This window comes from Drosophila sulfurigaster, chromosome 3 (assembly GCF_023558435.1).
Source record: "Drosophila sulfurigaster albostrigata strain 15112-1811.04 chromosome 3, ASM2355843v2, whole genome shotgun sequence".
Classification (NCBI taxonomy): Eukaryota; Metazoa; Arthropoda; class Insecta; order Diptera; family Drosophilidae; genus Drosophila; species Drosophila sulfurigaster.
In genome coordinates, this window is record NC_084883.1 from 9,384,841 (window position 1) to 9,405,107 (window position 20,267).

At 35.6% G+C, this 20,267-nt stretch overlaps 1 protein-coding gene across 3 annotated transcripts in view; it reads left to right on the top strand.

Annotated features, from left to right (window-relative positions):
* The window catches only part of LOC133842193 (uncharacterized), a 56,002-nt gene extending 38,805 nt beyond the window's left edge, over positions 1-17,197 (top strand). For all 3 annotated transcript variants that reach the window (XM_062275193.1, XM_062275196.1, XM_062275195.1), the window contains 2 exons: positions 825-1,028; positions 15,352-17,197. In XM_062275193.1, coding sequence (XP_062131177.1) covers positions 825-1,028; positions 15,352-15,578 — 431 coding nt within the window. In that variant the 3' untranslated portion in view covers positions 15,579-17,197. The remainder of the gene's footprint in view (positions 1-824; positions 1,029-15,351) is intronic.
* The last annotated feature ends 3,070 nt before the right edge of the window (positions 17,198-20,267 follow it).

The following is a 20,267-nucleotide window of genomic DNA, read 5'->3' on the forward strand; positions in this document are numbered from 1 at the left end:
AAAAATGCACAATACAACACCATTTTTCAAGCCACAGAAGTGCTTCTGGTTCTGTTTCGGTTTCTGCTTCTGCTTCTGCTCTGTTGCTGTTGCCATGTTTGCATTGTTGGCTGCTTCTACTGCTACTGCTACTGATAATATTGGCCAAAAAGGCCTTACGTGCCAATTTATTATAACTTATTCAAGGCCAGCATTTCGGTATCTGCGTGAAAAATACCATAAAAAATGAACGCTGACCCGGCTAAAAGCAGCAATTGAAAGCATTGTTTGCCAACGACCCATACACACACACACAGCACTTTGCTATCCTATGTTTATACTGCTGACAGTGGGCTGTATTGGATTGACAGCTAGGTGAGTTTAAATGTGCTTTTCCACAGAGTATTAAACAGTCGATTACATACCGAAAAAGTATTTTACGGGCTGGCATTTATGGTATGTTGCCTATCCAAACTCAGACACGCACAGAACTTGCGCTTCAAGTATATTACCAAACCTCTCTCGATGAGAGCCCGACACAAAAAATTAAAAAAATGCCAACAATTTCGTGGTGGCGCAATCAGAAATGGATCGATTATATATGGGGATGGGGGTGAATGGTCGAAAAAATTGAAGTTTAATTGCTTTGCAGAACTTGAAATAGCGAAAGTTATCGCAATAGGAGTAAGCGAAAAAGGAAAAATGGCGAAAACTGTCCAAAATAGTTTTTCATAACAAACTTTTCGGGCGAAGCTTATTAAAATCAAACTTGTAACTTAAGTTTCTATTGGATTGCAAACACTCGAAGATAATAACCAATTTTTGTACAACACATTTAATTGCAGCAAAAGCCGCAACAAAAATTCAAGCCGTTTTTCGAGGCCACAAAGTGAGAGAAACCATGAAAAAGTCGGAAACTAAAACTGCAACCAACAATGGCAGCGCCATTGCCGCCAATGCTGCCTCGGCAGCTGCCGCAGAGGCAGCTTCATCATCAGCGGAGCCCACCAAAGCGGAGCTCGAGGCTGAATTCGATCCGAACGACAAAGGTAAGTGAAAGTTAAAGTGAAAGCGAAAGCGAAACTGGATGCGAAAATCTGATTGAAAGCAGTCAAAGTGTTAAACAAGATTCCCAACTGGGCAGCGGCAAATATTTACTTGGTCCTTGTCCAAGATTGACAAAGGCAGCAGGCAAATAATCAAGAAAAGTAAACCAAAGAGCTCCATGGTCACAAGAGACTATTGTGTGTGCATTTGAAAAGATTGAAACGAGAGAAGCAGCTTTTTTAAATTGTAATCGCAAGAAAAAGAAATCTTTTACTTTTTATGCTGTGTCAGCTTAGTGATGATACGATTAATCATCTAATAGACTATAATCGAATGTGACGTAAATTGAATCGGAAAATAAGTTTTAAATAATTGAATTATTAATTCTTAATGTGACTTAATAAAATGGATTAAAATTTACAATAAATTGACTAATCGATTATTGTTATATTTTTTTTCGATAACGTACTTAAAATAATTGCATAATTCAATAATCCATTAATGAAATGTTTTTGCCATCTCTGGTCCCATGCAAAACATGAGACTCATAGAGTCGTAATCGTAGTCAACTTGTTTGGCCATCATTAGACATAATCGTGACAGACTAAGTGCTCTGCTTGTTAGCCTGCTGGCTCATCCTAATCTCATTAATCATTGCTCCACTTTGCCCCGAAAAAACCTTACCCTAAAGTTGACACTGGGCGTTAGACGCTTCAGTTCAAGTTGCAGTTCGTGTCACGGATACTTCGACTTGTAACTTTGCTCTCGCCATCGCCCTCGCACATTTTTAGCAATTCAGCAACTTTACACCAGAGTCAAACTACATGCTAGAATTACTGTTTACACAACTTCCCGAGCGTAATGAAAACTTGCGCGTTACCGTTGCGCAATACTTCGAGTGGGGGGAATAAGCGAAGTTCGAGTTCGAGTTCGAGTGTTGCAAAAATTTGTCATTCGGCAGTAACAAAAGTTGCTTTGCTGCCAACGACAGCCAGGCACATGGCACATGGGTATGCAAACTTTATAGCAACGCCTACTACAGCGAGAAGAAGAAAAAGGAGGAGTGAATGCGCCAACTGTGTATTTAATCGTGGCTCTGACAGATCCCCAACGCTCATAAATAACGCAGAAACTTCCAAGCGACACAAACATTCACCCCCAGGGAGTAAGCCTGGATCTGCGGATCTGTTGCTAGGTCTTTTGCTTAACCTTATTAAGCCCCAACAGCCACTGACAATTTTAGCCATAATTTGCTCGCCTCGCACCAGCCTGCCAGAGTCTGGCATGCTCATTAAAAACTTAGCGGCTGTCATCGAGACACATCGGAGGCAAGGACAGCGTCACTTTCTCACACCTGCGTTGCAACTACAATGACAGGTAGCGACATCTTCAACTACTATACTGTGTGTGTGTCTGTCTATCAGAAGAAATTGCCGTTGAGCTTAATTATGGTGCTCAGCACCATGGAAGTAGCATATCTTAGTGCCACAGAGCACATGTCTCCTGTGCTTGCAACACACGCACACACACACATGACGAGTATGACAATGGGCGGCAAAGGCTAATTAGGCGCGGTTCAGAAGTCAAAGCGAGTGAAAACGCCTGAAAAGGCTTCAGACTTTTTTTTTTGTACCGCACTCAATTACAGCGGAATAAGTGGAATAAGAACACAGCCAAGAAGGCCACATACACATATACATTTACACTGACGCACACACACACACATGCAAGTATTCACTAGTCTCCAGTTGAATGTGTTCCACTTTTCAGCGCCTTCTACGTTGAGTCACCTTTATTTTATTTTACTCTAAATTATTTCATTTTATCTTGTTTTTTTACTACTGTTTTATTTTCCTTAAGAACACAATTATTGCTTTAATCTAACTTCAAGTTTGTGTTTGATTTATTTATGCACGTATAAGAGTATTTCATTTTACATAAATTTATTTTATTATGTTCGTTTTAGTGTTATATTTTTTTATTATTATATTAAATATATGTTATTTTAAAGTTAACTTCAAATATCTCCTATATTTTCTTATATGCACATCATCTTTGTGGCATAAGTTTGTTGCTTTTTAAATATTCTTTAGTCTATGATTATATTTTGAAAATTTTTGTAGTAACTCCCTCAGAGATTTTTCATGTATGATCATCGCTTGGTACAACCTACAAATGTGTAGTTAAAACAATAACCGTAGCATGTTATGTTATAATTTACGTTATCGAACCATAAGAAGGATTTCGTAAAACACAGGGAATTTTAAATTGTGAACTGATTAAGTGTGCAAGTATTCCAACTATATCGGGTAAATTCTCTTCTTATCTTTAATGGGTCATAGATTAAATAACATACTATAGACTATTATAATTCACACATTCTTAGCCTTTGGCTTATCGGAGCATCGTATTCATGTTTATGTGAATTCATGTTCATGACTGAACAAATATCTTCAATTACCCTTTAAAATTACTATTTATGCTACCAATTTAAATTATTATTTGGCTTAGGACACTGGGATAATGTGTTCAAGCTCCGCTGACCAAAGGTGGTTCCAATATTTTAATATGGTATTTTTCCTTATTCAAGGATTTTCATTAAAAAAAACTCATTTAGCATTTTCAAACCAAATTAATCAAAGTGTTGAAAGTCACATAACACAATTTATTAAATTAATTTTCTCTTTTAGTTAACTAAAAGTTTGTAGTTTTGCGAATAAACTTCATGATTAGCAAGAATTTTATAAATGCCAATAATATTTCCAATATGTTCAATATATATTTTACAAGCAAACAATTTATACAATATAAATACCCTAATTAAAAGAATAATAATATATTGTTATGATAGAATAATATAAAATGATCGAAATGATGTCTGGCATTCGAGAAGAAATTAAAATGAAATTAAAGTTAAGTCTTGTTGTATTTACGTATGTACAATTTTATTTGTTCAAGAGCCGCTGAAAGAAGTTGTTGCCAATAATTTATATTTATACTTTTTCTCATTTTAATTAGAAAACTCATTTAGTATTTACAAAGTTTAAAACTATTTAAAATATGTTGAAAAATTAAATTCGAAAGTTCAAAGTCATAAAAAAAAAATTGTGCACGTTAATTTGATTATTATCAATTCTCTCTAAGTTAAATATATTTTTAAATTTTCAAGAATATATACAATAATAAAATTCATACCAATGACGAATTTTATAAATGTCAACCACATTGTGAAATTCAATATGCAAACCAATTTCAATAATATTTATCTACATTAATTAAAATAGAGAAAAAACAACTAGAATTTATAATAAAATTGTCGGAATGATGTCTGGCATTCAAAAAGAAATAAAAATGCAAATAAAGTTGAGGCTTGTTGTATTTATACAATTTTATTTGCCACTGCTAAGTATTTAATCCGCATTCGAATGTTGTTTTTAGCTAGTTTCTTTTTTTATGTTGATTATTCAATTGTTTCAATGCAAAACTTTTCCCATACACTAGAAACTTGGCTGTTTAGCAATGCAACTTCGCACCTGGTTCACACCTGCTGCACGACTGCGCCCAGAAGAAGAAGAAGAAGAAGAAGAAGAAGAGAAACCTACTGTTGAAACTTCATCATTATTCAAAAGTGGCAATCAGGACAACAATGTAACAACAATTCCGACAATGGGCGTTGTGCAGCTGGTGTTGGCCTAGTTTTAAAATATGTACCTAGCAGATTGCACAATTTTACTAACAACAACAAAGCGTAATAACAATAACAACGACAACTAGCCGAAACCTAAGCAAATTATATAGCTACAGCTTGGCTCAAGCAACGTTCCTTTTTTTGGCATACTGTATGCAAATGAGCACAAAAACTTTAACGCACACACACATACAAATACATGCCATACGTATGCAGTTTGTTTGGTTGGACAAAAATCGAAAGCCAAAGGATTTTGAATGCATATTTTGTAGTTGCATTCGCATTTGGCTGGCGCTTGTTTTCCTTTTTGGCATGTCGAGCATTTGCTTTGTGCATAAAACACACTCATTTCCCAGTCACACACACACACACACTAGACTAACACACACACACACCTACAGATTACGCAGACAACAAATGTGCAGAACGTATCGCAATAAACATTTGCCCTAATGCCTTCGAAGGTCGTACAGTTGTCTACCAATTTGTTCTGTGGCCAGGCCAATTGCAATTTTGGCCTCATTTCGCTTGCATAATCATTGCTCACTAATTGTTGTTTACTGCAGGCAAAGTTATGGCTGCCAAGCAACAACGGTGCGTATGCGTAACTTTGAGGCTTATTCGAGTTTGGCTCTTTGTAATGATGAGCAAATATTGAGATCTAACTACACAAAGTCATATATATATTGCAATTATTGTGCATTGACAGTTGACAATTTGGCAAATGTTGAAGTTTTGTCGCCAATTAAGCATTTAATTGGTTTTTGTATTTATACCTGCTACACACAGAGTAGAAGGATATTATAACTTTGTGCCTCAAGGAAATGTATGTAGCAGGCATAAGGAGACATCTCCGACCTCCGATCAGTTATATATATATATTCATATCCGTCTGTCCGTCCGACTGCGATCAGAAACATATTGTAGAAGTTATTAATGAAATACTATTATATGGGTAAAAACGGTTTTAGTTTCTTTGGCTGATAATCTGGTATATTTTACACTCTATGGTAGATTTTGAATATAGTATGTATCAATATACTGAAAACAACCTTCGGTGTATTTTTAGTGCTTTTGTGGTATATGAATTGTTATATTTTAAAATACAATAAATATAGCACTATTTTGCTTTTATTCAAAATATGTTGCGGGTATCTTACAGTCGACAACGCTCTGCAGCTTTCTTACTTTCCTTTAATTGGTCTGCGGATGCGTTATTTTAAATCTATAGGCATTTACATAATAAATTTTAATTTTGTTAATTAAATTGCAAATTGAAATTAGTTTGCTGCTAATTTGACTTTACGCAAACATACAAGCATTGAAATAATTAATTTATTTATGTGATTCATGTATTTGTAAGGCTAATAAATTCTACCCAAATTATTTATTAGAGAAATGTTAATTTCAGACTAGAGGAAGCATATTTTTAAAATATATTTTTAATCAATACTGCTGGAAAATGATAATGAATTATATGAAAGAAGTTTTATTCATTTGCTTAATGGGCCAGACTTTCCATTATTATTATGTAGGTCATAAAAGATTTGATTAGTAGCATTGGTCTACAAAACTTATTTAGTAACAAATATATACAAATATATATATATATTGAGCCAATTTTAGATACTGCTAAAAAACATTTCTCTGGAATTATATGAAAAAATATTTATTTATTTGTTTAATGGGTCAGACTTTCATTTGATAATAAAGATATACGAGATTTGATTTGCTCCATTGCCCTATATAGTAAAGAAATTCATTTAAAAATATATATATAATTATAGTCTTTTTAATAGACTGCTGGAAAACTTTTCACTTCTTGAATTACATGAATGAACTTTAGTAATTTATTTAATGGGTCAGACTTTGCATTGTGAATACGTTGGATAGCAAACACGTAATGCAAATGCATTTGAAATAAAGGTGATAATCGAGATATATGAGATTTGATTATGTTGCATGACACATCGATTAATATTGCTAACGGCTTATGGCGCCTATTCACTGTGCGCTTAGATAGTATGCCATCAGATTGGGGTTAGCTGACAATGAACAATTTGTGCGTGTTTTGCCGGAAGTTGATAAAAGTACGAATGGGCAACAGCAGGGGCAACATCAACAATAACGAAAACAGCAACAACAAAAACAGCAACACAGGAACATCTGCGATAAAGCAAGCGCAACGCTTTTTCTAATTGGATTTGGGGCTTTAAGCGCGCTTGTAATTTCATTTACACCACAACAACACGGCCGGAGGGCGAGACATTTAAGTACAATGTTTTTGTGAGTTGTCGTGGTGTTGTTGTTTCTGTTGTTGCTGTTGCTGGTTCACAGCTGCGCCGCTAGCAGCTCAAACAAAAGGCGGATCCGGAAAACACGCGCAGTAATGCGGCGAATAAAGACAACAACATCAACAAAAATACAACACAAAAAAAAAAACAACGAGAAACACAGAAAACGACTACTAAAAAAACAAAGAAAAGCACGAAGCGAACAAGAGCAACAAAAACGACAAGAAGCACGCAATAAGCAGCATGAACTAAAAACATTTCGGACGCTGAATTGGCGCTTTTTGAAGCAGAGCAATACGCACTCACACACACACACACTCACACATTCCTACGCACGTGCACGCACAACACACGTCTCACAGAGAGACAGAAATGCCCGTGGCCAAAAGCTCAGGTGCGCCGCAATGTAGGCAACAAAAAAAGTAAACTTCAGCGACCACGTCGCACTGTGGACTAAATTTCTAAATTGGGTGAAATTTTCTTTTTTTTAATGTTTAAAATAGTTCATATTTATTGTCAACATTATAACTGTTAAGTCAAAATACTATTATTATCAATAAACTATTATGCATCAAATACGAAATGTTTACACTTAACAGTTTTCTGTTGGATTAAGAGCTGTCAAGTTAAGTCTAGCAACGGAACTCTAATTTTTGCAGTATTCATTAAAAACACAATTATTAAAAGAAACAATTTATGAATATTGAATTCACAGATTTCTACTGTATGTTAAATGCAATAAGTTGTTGAAATTATTTTGAATGCAGCTGGTACTTTCACTTTGTTAAAAGTGTTAAAAATTGAACACATTTAAAGCCAACGCAATTGGAAAACATCAAGGTGTTAAGACTCCAACTCTTAATGTTAATGTTTTACAATTTTATGTTATGCCATTAAACTGTTATGCTTCAAATTCGAAATGTTAACACTTAACAGCTTTATGTTATCTTTACAGCTGTAAAGTCAACTCTAGCAACCGAAAGTCAATTTTTGCAGCATTTTTATATAATTGATACAAAAAAAAAATCTTGAATATTGATTTCGCATGTTTATAATACGTGCATTAAATGCAATCAGTTGTCAAATCTGTTGATTCTTATACGAAGAGTTTGTCATTTTATAAAGTCTTCTTAAGCAAGACTTTAAATAAAAAATTATTATTTTTGAAAAAGGTTTTGCAAAAAGTACAAGAATATGCTGTAACTTTATTAATTCTGAATCCATAGGGATGAACCTTTCCCCACTATTGGCGCAATTTTAATTTTGGTCACCTGACCTCACTTTTCCAACGTAAATTTGCCTGCTGTGTGAGAGCTTTCTCTTTTGGTTTCTTGTAATATTAAATGCCAGATAAAGTGCTCATTTACCCCACAGTGCATCGTCCACAATTCGTTCGGTGTCGGACCTTTAATTTATAATGCACAGTGGCCAAAAGCTGCCATAGATTACAACAGTATCCGTATCTCTATCTGCATCTGTTTGTTTGTTTGTTTGTGTGTGTTTTGGGTGTACTTAGGTATGAAGGCGTGACAGCTGCTTTTGAATGTGTGTGGTTTTTTTTTTTGTTTTTTTGTAGCCTGCTAAACACTGTTGTCGGTCGCATTTTAAATATTTTAACAATTTGGCACCTTTTACGCAGGCTGCGCACAGCTGGGCGTTGGGCGTTGGGTGTCCTTTGCCCCGTCATGAACGAGTTTATTGTTGCTTTCAAATTTCGCTTTTGTAAATATTTAATTGCGGTTTCAATACGTAATTTTCTTATTTGTTTTCCTACTGACTGCATGAAAGCTCGGCCTGTTTGCCTTTCGTCTGTCTGTGTTTGGGTGTTTGTTTGTGTTTGCTCTGAGCACCTAAAGTTAGCCTCAAGTCATTTAATGGTCGGCTAAGTTGATTTGGGATTAACCATTTAAGTGCCATTCAAAAGATAATACAAGCAGCTCTATAAATTAGCAAGTCAGGATTACCACAGCAAAATTAACTTATGCCTGAATTAATAAATACATTTTAAGCCCTTCGGAAACATTGCATAATTAAAATATATGAAATGTTAAAAAACGATTTAGCTAGCTGCGTGTTAATTATAAATTTATTGCTTGTTAATCCACTGCAAGGTTACTTAACTGTTCTCTTTCTCTTTCATATTGAAGTCCTGCTGAGTTTTAATTAGTTTTCGAGCTACAGTAAATTTGCACTAAACATTTCCATGCCATAGCTATAATCTCATATTGTGACAAGCTTTATATTAATTAAAGTTTTTGTTTGATTTGCTTCTATGTGAGTCTATATATAGCACATATATGTATGTGGCAAAAGGCAAACCAGGCAGCTTATAAATTACCAATGGGACCCTCGACCGACGTTATTCGGTTGGCTTAAATGTGATTACCACAAGAGAATTTATACGTGTTTGAACTTTAATTAGCAACATGCTCAAAATTTATGTGTGGCAAGCCTTTACGTGCAAATTATCACTTAATCGGACCGAGGGGCAACCCACATTAATATTAATAATCAAAACTGCCCAAGAGTTGCACACAGTTGACAGTTGAACATTTTAATTACGGTGTAACAGTGCGTATGCGCAATTATCTTCATTTCTTGCACATCTGCGACAACTGTCAAAGAAGAGATTTTATCCGGTCGAAAAAGTCGACGTAAAACAAATACACAAAAAATGTCAGGGCAATTTTCGTTGAGGACGAAGGCTCTTTCGGTTAACCACAAGTCTCAGTTAGCGGAAATTGAAAAGTAGGCTTAGTTTTTGTGCTGGGCCTGGCACGAAGAAATGCCAAACAGCACGAAAATCTTGGCAACCACAAAGCCCACAACAGAGGAGAAACGAGGCAGAGCGAAGGCAAGGGAACAACACATTTTACTTGCCACGATTGAGGTCACAAAAACTTTGTTAAACAATTCGTTTTTTCGTCTACTTTTCAGCAAACTTATTATCGTTGCGCATTTTCCACAATTTGTTGTTATTACCGAATACCCTAAGCAATGCTCTTTTTTAAAGGTATATTAGGCATATAGTATACTTTGAAAGCATGGTAAAGTACATTTAAAATTTTAGATGACATTGCTTAGAGCTCTTAGATGTGTGCTTAGCTGAAGTAATTATAATTCAGATTTATGAGAAAGACTTAACAAAGTTATTATGACAGCTGCCTGAGAATGACAGTCGCAGGCTCTTTGCAGTGAGAGAGAGCGAAGCAATGATATGTATTCGTGTATTCGAAGGAGAAGACGCACTTAGCTTGTCATAAGACAGGGCAATTACCCTGACGAAGAGAGTATAACAATTTTGGCATCGTTTACGCAATGAAGTATGAATATTTATTGTGGCATTTACTGAGCTCACATCATGGCCAACTGTTGACTTAAGCCTCTAAGAAAATGTATGTATTTAATAAATTGGCTTTCTGACACAAGAGTTTATTTACATGAGTGAGTGTATTTTGCCGTTGTGCTGTAAAATAATTCCCTCTTGTTTTAGAAAACATTATGTGCTCATTAAGCACGTGTCTGAGTCGGTGCTTGTTATGTATATGACACAATTACTTAGCACACGTCACAGATTTTCACTCTTGCTAATGGCACCCACAGCAACACTTACTCATACAAACACACACTCACACACACCCAGAAAGAGAGAGAGAGAGAGACAGATACTTTTGCATATGGGTTGAGATACATTCTACGAATATATTGTCGCCAACTTCTCGTGTGTCTTTCACACATTTGCATTGTTTTATTTTTAATATGAAATTGCATTCTTTTTGTTGTGTGCTGTAAATGTGGGTCAAGAGCGTTGAATGCCACACTGAAGTGGCAGCACATGACCAAGGACAACCAACCATTCTTTTGATATTGTTGGTCAGTAAGCACTCTCAATAATACCAATAATCTTCATATGAAAACGGCAACTGCATCATCAGATAAAAAAAGTGTGTGGTTTGACAATCGCAGCACACGCCTCGTATGATTGATTACGTATACGTTTCATACGCTGATGGAATCTCAACAACAAAGACAATGGCAGCTACATCAATGCCATAAAGGGGACCAACAACTAAACCATAACGAAGATGGAGTAGTCAAGAGAGATTACAATAGGACATGCCCCTCTAATGTTAACGGATTATGGATATCCAACTTTAAATTTAACCTTAACAACGAACGATGTGAAGAGTTAGTTATTCATTTCGTACTTTCATCTAAATAAACTGACCAATTCAGTTCGACAGTTCATTAGTTGACTAAAACTAGATTGACTTTTAATGAACACAATTTTTTCTATTTTGAAATTGTTGAATTGAAAAAAAAAGAAAAACAAAAAAATAACACGAAAAAGTTTTCACACTTTTTTTTGCAACTTTTTGGATATGCTTAAAACAGACACGAGTTGAAATAAACTTTCAGCTCCCAAATTCGCCACATTGAAATGTGCTGACTAAATGAAAAAAGTTCTAATTCCGTTATTCGGAAAATATAAATAAAAACATGCTCTAAAAAAAGCAACCTTGTTTGAAATAAGTCAGCACTTTTCAACTCATGATTGCCAATCAATGTTGCACAAAATAGTTAATATAAAATTCAAATTTTTATAGCCAGCTTAGAAATTGTGTATAATCACTATTAAGTTTGCTTTTCATTAAAAGTTTTTGCGATTTTATGAAATGTCACTGCCATGAACGGCACATGACTAGCAATTAACAAGCAATTTTGGCCAGAGAGCCGATAACGTTACGGGATGAACACGTTCTGTCGAAAACTTTGCTGATGATAGTCAGTCAATCAGTATTGGAAGCGTTCCACATGCAAATCACTTGGCAGACATCAAGTTAGCTGTCGTTTCGTGTCTTTGGTCACAGGTAACAAAGTCGAAAGCGATGCAAATCCCGCCAGGCAATGCCTGCTGCCATCGGGCCAATACAAACTCAATTTATATGGGCATGGAAGCACCTGTGTGTGCAGAGATTTTAAGCAGTGTTAGCTTGGTTTTTGGCCATGTCCTGTGACAGGACACGCTCAGTACGTGAGCGGGCATGGAACATGTGTTACATTTGCCACCGACAGCAGCAAACGGAGACAAATCCCAAGTCAAACCCCTTAGCTAAAGCGTGACAGGCACGAAAATGCCACTGCCAGCAAGTTTTTCAAATCAGTTCAGCAAATTTGCCAAATGTCAGAGACTGAAAAGTGACAAACTTAAAAAATGAAAACCAGAGGAAAAAGTTATAAATTAATTCATGCTAGAGAGAAACCTTACTACCACAGTTCGTAATGCCAATGCATAATTTAAGTAACTACATATAGTGTGTGTATATACATAGATCGGCAGATGCGTGTGTGCTTAAGTTATGCACAGGAACTGAGTTTATATCATGCATATTTATGAAGCACACACGTGGTCGTAGAAGGGAAGGCTGGGCAACTGGCCTATAAATGTCACAGCAGGCAGCTCGCATAATGCCAGCTATTTGCACGTCTTGTAGTTATTTTAAATATTTTATAAATAAACATAAACATAAACGCAGCAGAGCTGACGCGTGGCACGTGACTCAAACCGCAGTCACGTTGCCCACATGGCGTATGCGTATTTTTGCAACATTTTCTTCTTTCCGAAATATAAAAAAAAATCAACAGAACAGAAAAAAAACAAAAGTAAGAAGAGCCTGGGGCTCAACCTCAATTAGTTGCGGGCATCAGCTTAACGTATTAACGTAACAAATGCGAGTCCGTGGCCAATTTCGTGTTAACGCCTAATTGCGTTGCCCTGTTGAGATCTGCCTGGAGAATCTGCCGGGTCCAGACAAGCTGCTAAATTAAATATTTGTATGCACTTTGTAGCGTTAAGCTAAATCTCCACAGGCTGTAGGAGCCCAAGCGACAGCGACATCAGCTCAAATGTAATCAAGACACACAAAAAAAAGTAGAATTTAAAATGAGAATTTTTCAACATTTGCATAAATGCACAAGGCAAAAAAAGTGGAAAGCGGAACGGATAGGAGAACGTTGAAGGGCAACTGCAGTTACATAACTTTGGATGGGACAGCGAACATAACTTAAAGCAAAGTTGAGTGAAAAGAAATGAAATGATTTTCATGCCATAATGCCATGAGTTCTGCGCCTCTTTGAATATCAAATCAGTTCATAAGAAACAAAATCAATGATTGAAATGCGATTCAAATTGTTGAGTTGCATAAATAATCTACACTGAAAAACAGTTTGTAGAAGCGAGATATTCTCATTTATTTCTTCTCTTTATATTTCGTTTTTACAAATTTAGTTCACAATTAGGTTTACAAAATATTGTAAAGTTATTGAATTGCAAGCCACTCCAAAGACAATCGGTACTGAATCTGAGTTGCATCGCGAAAAAGACTCCGGTAATTAACTACTGCAAAGGGAAGAATAAAAATACGGTCTTCGAAAAATACTTTGCACTTTATGATGTATTTTGAATTCAGTACCATATCATACCATACCAAAAATAGCCTTTGGTATATTTTTAGAATTTTTGTGGTAGTTTTGTGTTGGTTTTATACCAAATATAGCCTTTGGTATATTTTTAGAATTTTTGTGGTAGTTTTGTTTTGCTTTTATTCAAAATGGGTAGCGAGTCTCTCACAGTCCAGCACACTCGGCTGTATTAGTATATATTATATTAGTACTGGTATATATTAGTGCCAAAGGAGCATAATCAAAATAATACTATTCCGTCAAGAAATGGTTTCTTTATATATTTATAAACGGCATCGGAAAATAAAATCATCTCAAATTTCGTCTAATTCAACACAGGCAGCAAGATGTTTCTTGTAGTGACGATCACACTCAAGTGACGCGTTATTATCGAGTCTCCAATTTATTTCTTCTCCTTTCGATACTTTCTCATTTTAAGTGTTGAGTATTGCGAAACGATTATTGAATTATACGTAATGATTACTTCATTTTGCTGAGTAGTAGAGTATATAGTACATTTTTTGAGCACAAAGGAAACTTTTACATTGATGCATATTTTTATCACAATTATGAGCCATTACACAGTACTATATATCCTTTTAAAACAAGCTTATTTTCTTATTTATTTAGTTATACGTAATGATTATTTAATTTTAGAGGTGAAGAACTATCATAGATAATATTGCCAGAAATGCAAATAACATAATTGAAGTTCATTCACGGCCAATGAATCAACACTTAAAGTTCAAGTACATTTTTGAAGGGTGTATGTACAAAGGAAACCTTTAACCTTGATGCATATTTTTATCACAATTATGAGCAAATTACACAGTAGATGATATCCTCTTAACTGAAGCGTGTTACGACACTCTTGTAACAAGCTGGGCATCACGTAGTTGTGCCCGTGACTTGACCAAATGGTGGCAATATTCACATGCATCCATCCGCACGCAGTCAAGCATTATAAATGAACGCTTAATTCGGTTTCCGAGTTTTTGCGGCTATCCGTGCACTCGATGTGCATTAAATATGCAGTCAGCATGCAGAACTTTTTGCTCCCCAGGGTTGACCTCGGGGCACACATTGCGTATGCGTAATGTGATTAGCCCGAATGCTCGCTGTCGCTCTAGTATCTTGACAGGGCCCTGTCTCTGCCCAGCTGTGCCCAGCACTGAAGAGCGTTTGGGGAATGTTTTGTTTTGATTTCGATTATTTGGAGCGTATGCAAAATTTATTACCATCGCAGATTGCACACAGACACAATCTGGACCAGTATTCGTATCTACACACTCCGCTGGGAATGCAAATGTGTGGAGTGCTCTGTTAATAAAAATGTATCACAACGATCGCATGTAAATTGCCCTGTGCCACATTAAAATTATATGAGATAGCATGCGATAAAATACGCGAGATTTATTCGTTTCCAATATTTACTAGCCACTCGCAATCGCAGCTCATCTGTTGGGAGTGGATCCCTTCCCTTCAGCTGCTGCAACATTGTTTATTGGCCAATTCGCCACACTAATTTTGATTAGCTCACTCCCAGCACGTGACTGTCAACAAAGTGTTGCAAGTAGATTGCATTTCAAGTACGAGTAGTTGTAGGGTGTAGAGAGTCACATGAAGAGCAGATGATTGAAACTAGTTGAAATCGTGGTAATCTATTGAAAACTTTTTAATTGCAAGCGGGCAAATGTCGAATTTCTGCTACTTAACTCTGTGCTGCTTTCTCAGCACTCAGAATGTCTAAGATATGGACATTCTACAAACTTGCCAAACTTTGCAATTAAGCTTTTCACTTGTTTCAAGGCGTTAGCCAAGTAGCCACTTAACTACGAGCATAAAATAACACAATGTCCCTTAACTTTTTTTTCATTTCAGAGCTGTGCCATGCTGCTCTTAAGATTCAGTCCACTTTCCGTGGCCATTTGGCACGCAAACTTGTGAACAAGGATGCGCCCGAGGACGAGGATATCCAGGAGATAACCAAGAAGGTGGCCGAGGAACTGGACATCGATCTGACCGATCCGGAATTGAACAAGGCGGCTACCAAGATTCAAGCCTCGTTCCGCGGCCACAAGACTCGCAAAGACGCCAATCCCGAATAAACCGAGCATTAAACACACTTTGAATTTGTTGGTGTCGGCTGTCAAGGCAGTCAACTAAAAAAAAATAAATAAATAAATACATTTATAGAATGAAAAAAAACAAACAAAAAAAGGAAATTTGGTAAAATGTAACTGTGCAAAAGCCATTGAAGAAGCCTGCACTCGTGTAAACTTTTTAGTAAATATGTTAATTAATTACAAATAATATTTATGAGGAGCAAAAATTGTCATTATTATGAAAAACAAATATGAATTCATTAATTTATAAGCAATACAAAAAAAGTTAATAGCAAAACGCTTGAGGTATTATCATTTTTCATAATTTTAAGGATATTCTCGAAATCTTAGAAGAAATTAGACAACTTCAGCTGGAATGGAAATCTTAAGTGGAATGAGTTAAAAAATCAATTCATTTCAATGCGATGCGTAAGCCCGACCCGAGCCAATTATTAGCTAAAAAAATTACTGTAGGCATAAATGAACGTTTCTGCAATTCTTTTACTTTATTCACACACAGCTAAGAGTTTCATTCTTCCAAATAATACAGCAAATTTTGAAGAGTTTTTTATTCAATGCTTCTTGTTAAATGTTTTGGAATACTTCTTCTTGAAACTTTTTAAAATAACCTTAAAAAGTCTGTTGTGTTGCTACATATTAAAAAATATAATACATTTTATTTCAAATAACTCAAAAGTAAATAAACTCAATCTTTGATAAATAACAAATCCTTAAAAACACAAATAATGGCAAAGCAGTTTTAAAAAGCAATTTGCAATTGCATGTTAAAAAGGCACGATGTTCCAAAATTTATTGTAGGGCAAACAATAATGACAAACCCAAGGAAAATGCTGAAACATTTTTGAAACTTAACCGGTTTGTCTGGCCAAAGCCAAGACCAAAACCAAAATGCAGTGTATTGTTGTACCTACAGATAAAGATAAAGAAAACTTAAAACTTAAAACTTAAAAAATAACATAACATAACATAAAGAATAAGAAAACCTAAATTTTAACTGATACTCGATGTTAAATAATAAATGGGATAAGCCCGCAAGGCACGTTAGGGGTACTCAAGCGACAGCAGCTACAAAAAAACGTCAACAAATTTTTCAGTGAGCTACTTAAACTGATAAACAAGAACTCAAAAACTAATCTGGTGGCACAATTTTTTGTTTTTCTACCAAGTGTACTACAAGTTTGTCTACATGAAATATATATTATCAAACAAAACTTAAAAAGAAAATGCTAAAAAAAAAAAAATATATATATATATATACATACGTACGAGTATTAAACAAAATAAAACTTGAACAAAAGAGAAAAAAATTGGAAAACTAATGAGAAATTTAAAATGCTGACAGAGATCGCAGCAAAGAAAAATTGTTACAGAAGCATCTACAAAAGAAAAATGTTTAAAATTCAAATTAATTACTACTAAACAAATAAATAATGATGAGCATTAAAATTATATTAGAGATCAACGTAAAATTCTACTAAATGGCATAACAACTACACAAAACCAAAGTAAATAGGCGTAAGAAACAAAAATATTTATGAATAAATGACAAAAAAAAAAAAGGAAACCGAATAACATATACATCCAGAAGAAAAAAAACAGAAGCAAGCAGAAAACAGAAAAATAAAGTGTCCCAACTAAATTTTAATTGAGTAATAATACTACTAAATAAAACTTGACAAAATGCTAAACAATGTGTTGTGTATTCTCTTTCATTAATCTTAACCGAAGGTTTCGGACTGGTTTTCCTTTTATCCAACCAATTTCAGAGCGTGTTTCCACTTTTCCCATGCACATGGCAAGCACTTTAACGATTTTCTGTTGGCTTGACTTGCAACGCCCGCAGCTTCTTCTTCTCATCATCAGCAGCAGCGGACCGAAAAGTGGCGTCTGTCTACACTCTCTCTTTTCTATATGTGTAGTCAAGGTCTGTTGTGCATTTGACATTTGCATTTAAAGCAGAGCTCTGCAATATAAATATAAAAGAGTCCGCAAATCAGTCCAAAACATTTCTCAACTCGCAGTCGACTGCTATAAATATGTAACACAACACAAAAAAAAACCAACAAGAAGAAGCAAATTCTCGTATTTCGGTAGCATAAAATGCCATCAGTTGCCTGGTAATTTTATTGATGGCACAGAAGATAGAACTTGACAGGAGCTGCGACGCTGGGACCGACGAACGGTAGTTCGTACTATTGCAGCTGTGTAGACTTGAAGAGCGACCAGATAGTGCTCTTCATCAGGCAGCCAGGTGTGAGAAAGGGAGGAAGAGCTATGTAGCTAGTAGCTATGTAGCTGCAGACTGAAGAGCTAAAACGCGAACTTCGCTGGCACTTTTGGCACACGACAAAATCATGACAATGACACAACGATGATGAGGATGATGCTGTTGCTTTTGCTATTGCTGCTACTGCTGCTGCTTATGATGATGATGACGTTTGTGTTTGTGATGAAGATGAGAACGTTGATGCTGACGAGGTATGAGGTATGAGGTATGACAGAGTGACGTGGATGACAGCAAAGCCAGCGCTTGACCTACAAAAAAAACTAAAGCAGCAGAAGCAGCTGCTCCCAGCTGGGCATTCATTCTGTGAAGCCAAGTTAAGGCAAGACAAGCACTTGAGACGTCAAAGGTGCTTTAAAGATGCCTGCTTAACCTTTGGCCGTAAATATCATTTCTCAAATATTCAAGTTCTGTGCCAAGAAATACTCTCTAGAGCAGCGCTTGAAAATCGAAATCGCCAACGAAACACAAACGAACGAAATTCACAAATCCGCGGAGACTACATCAAAATTGGACAAGTGCCATGCGATGCGGCGCGTCGTAGGTGTGACTACCAAAATTGAACTTGCCGCAGGCGCAGAGTACAAATAGACAGGACTAGGGGCCAATGGCAATAGCAATTTGCAATTGCAATTGCAATTGCATGTCAATTTGAGTTCCCCTGTGCCATGCAATGACGATGTCTAAAGTGTTTTGGTGCTCCGAGTTTGTCGTTTGCTAAATTTTTGTTGTTTTATTGGACTCACTTTTTCACGGTTTACAAATATTTCAACGGTAAATTTATGCGCTTTCGTCTCCACGTTGCACGTTGCAAAAAAGTAAAAAGAAATGGTAAGCTATCTCTGGCAGTCTGCGTCTACGGCAATCCGCTGCGTCTGTGCAGCATGGCGTATGCGCAATTGATGAGGCCTTCAAAACAAAACGTTGTGTAAGTGCTCGAAGCAAACAAAGGAGCGAACAACTAAGTGAGCAATGTATCTACGAAACTGCAATGTGCCCCAGATAATATTTATGCTGATAGCTGTTGACTATTCTATCGCATTCTATGCATAATTAATGATGCCTACTCTGCATCTCATGCAAACGATTCATCTTTAGGAACATGTTATAAGAGGGACACAATAAACTTTTCAGATCTTTACATTATTTTTAGTAAAATTAAGATCAATCAACACTTAAGTTTCTAGTTCGTAACATTTGCAATGCTTTTAAATATGTATTTATATGTACATATTATATATTTATATATGTATATTTATGTTTAAATATTTTAATGACTTTTTATTTAAACTCTGTTTACGTAGCTTCTTACGCTGTTGACAAATAATTTAAACTACGACATTAAAAACAGGTAAGAAGGCTATAATTGAGTGAGCTAGACTGTGTGAAACCCAATATTCGATAAACCATATATGTACTTTAAATACACCAACTTAATATACTTAAAAATACTGAAATTATACCGAACTCTATATTTGGTATCTTTTTTTCTTTCTTTGCAAACGTGACTGAGATATAGCATATTTTTTTTAGATATACCCTTCTTGTATCCTTAAAGTATGCAATAAAAATTGCAACAAATTTCCCATTTGAAATTTGAATGTATTTTCATTTATCATATCTCAAATAGAAAAAGATCTTGCCGAGACTTACCTTTTTGTAATCGGAATTATTAACTCTTTAGATTGTCGTTCAAGTTAAGGCTATTCCTATAAAATTATCTTTAGATTTTTCCAAGGGGCTGGTTTTGAAAAGTAGGCGAAGATGTCCTTCGACACAAGGGCACATACCAATTGGCGAACTTAAAGAAACGAAAGTCCCTACAGGACTCGAGATAAAATTTTTTATGAACATAAAACTGTTAATCTCTCGGCCATATTCCGTCTGATCCTTACGCGTCTTGTGTCAATCGATAACAGTAGGCGTTCTTTGCCATACAAAAGTATTCCTTAAATAACGTCTAAAATTTGTATCTGTTCGCTATCAAATTTTCATTATTGTATACGTTCGCTACTCGATTTGCGAGACGAAAGTAGACGTGTCTAAAATGGCTATAATTTCTTTATTTATATCTTATAATCTCTGAAATCTATATGTTTATACGAACAGACAGCTGATCAGGAATATATATTCTTTACAGGGTTGATTATGCCTCCTGCGTACAGTTTCATTAGTAAACACTCCCGCGCCAACTATGTTATGTCAATAAAAAGATTTAGATCGATTTTTCAATCTGTTTATGAGCCTTCTCAGGACAAAACTATACTTATCTATTTTAGTAGGTGATGTATCTCCTGAGCTGTTTTGGGGTGTCAAATGCATTTTTGATTGTTTGAAGTAAGACACATCGCAGTGCGCTTGCTACTACAATATTTTCTTTATTTGTT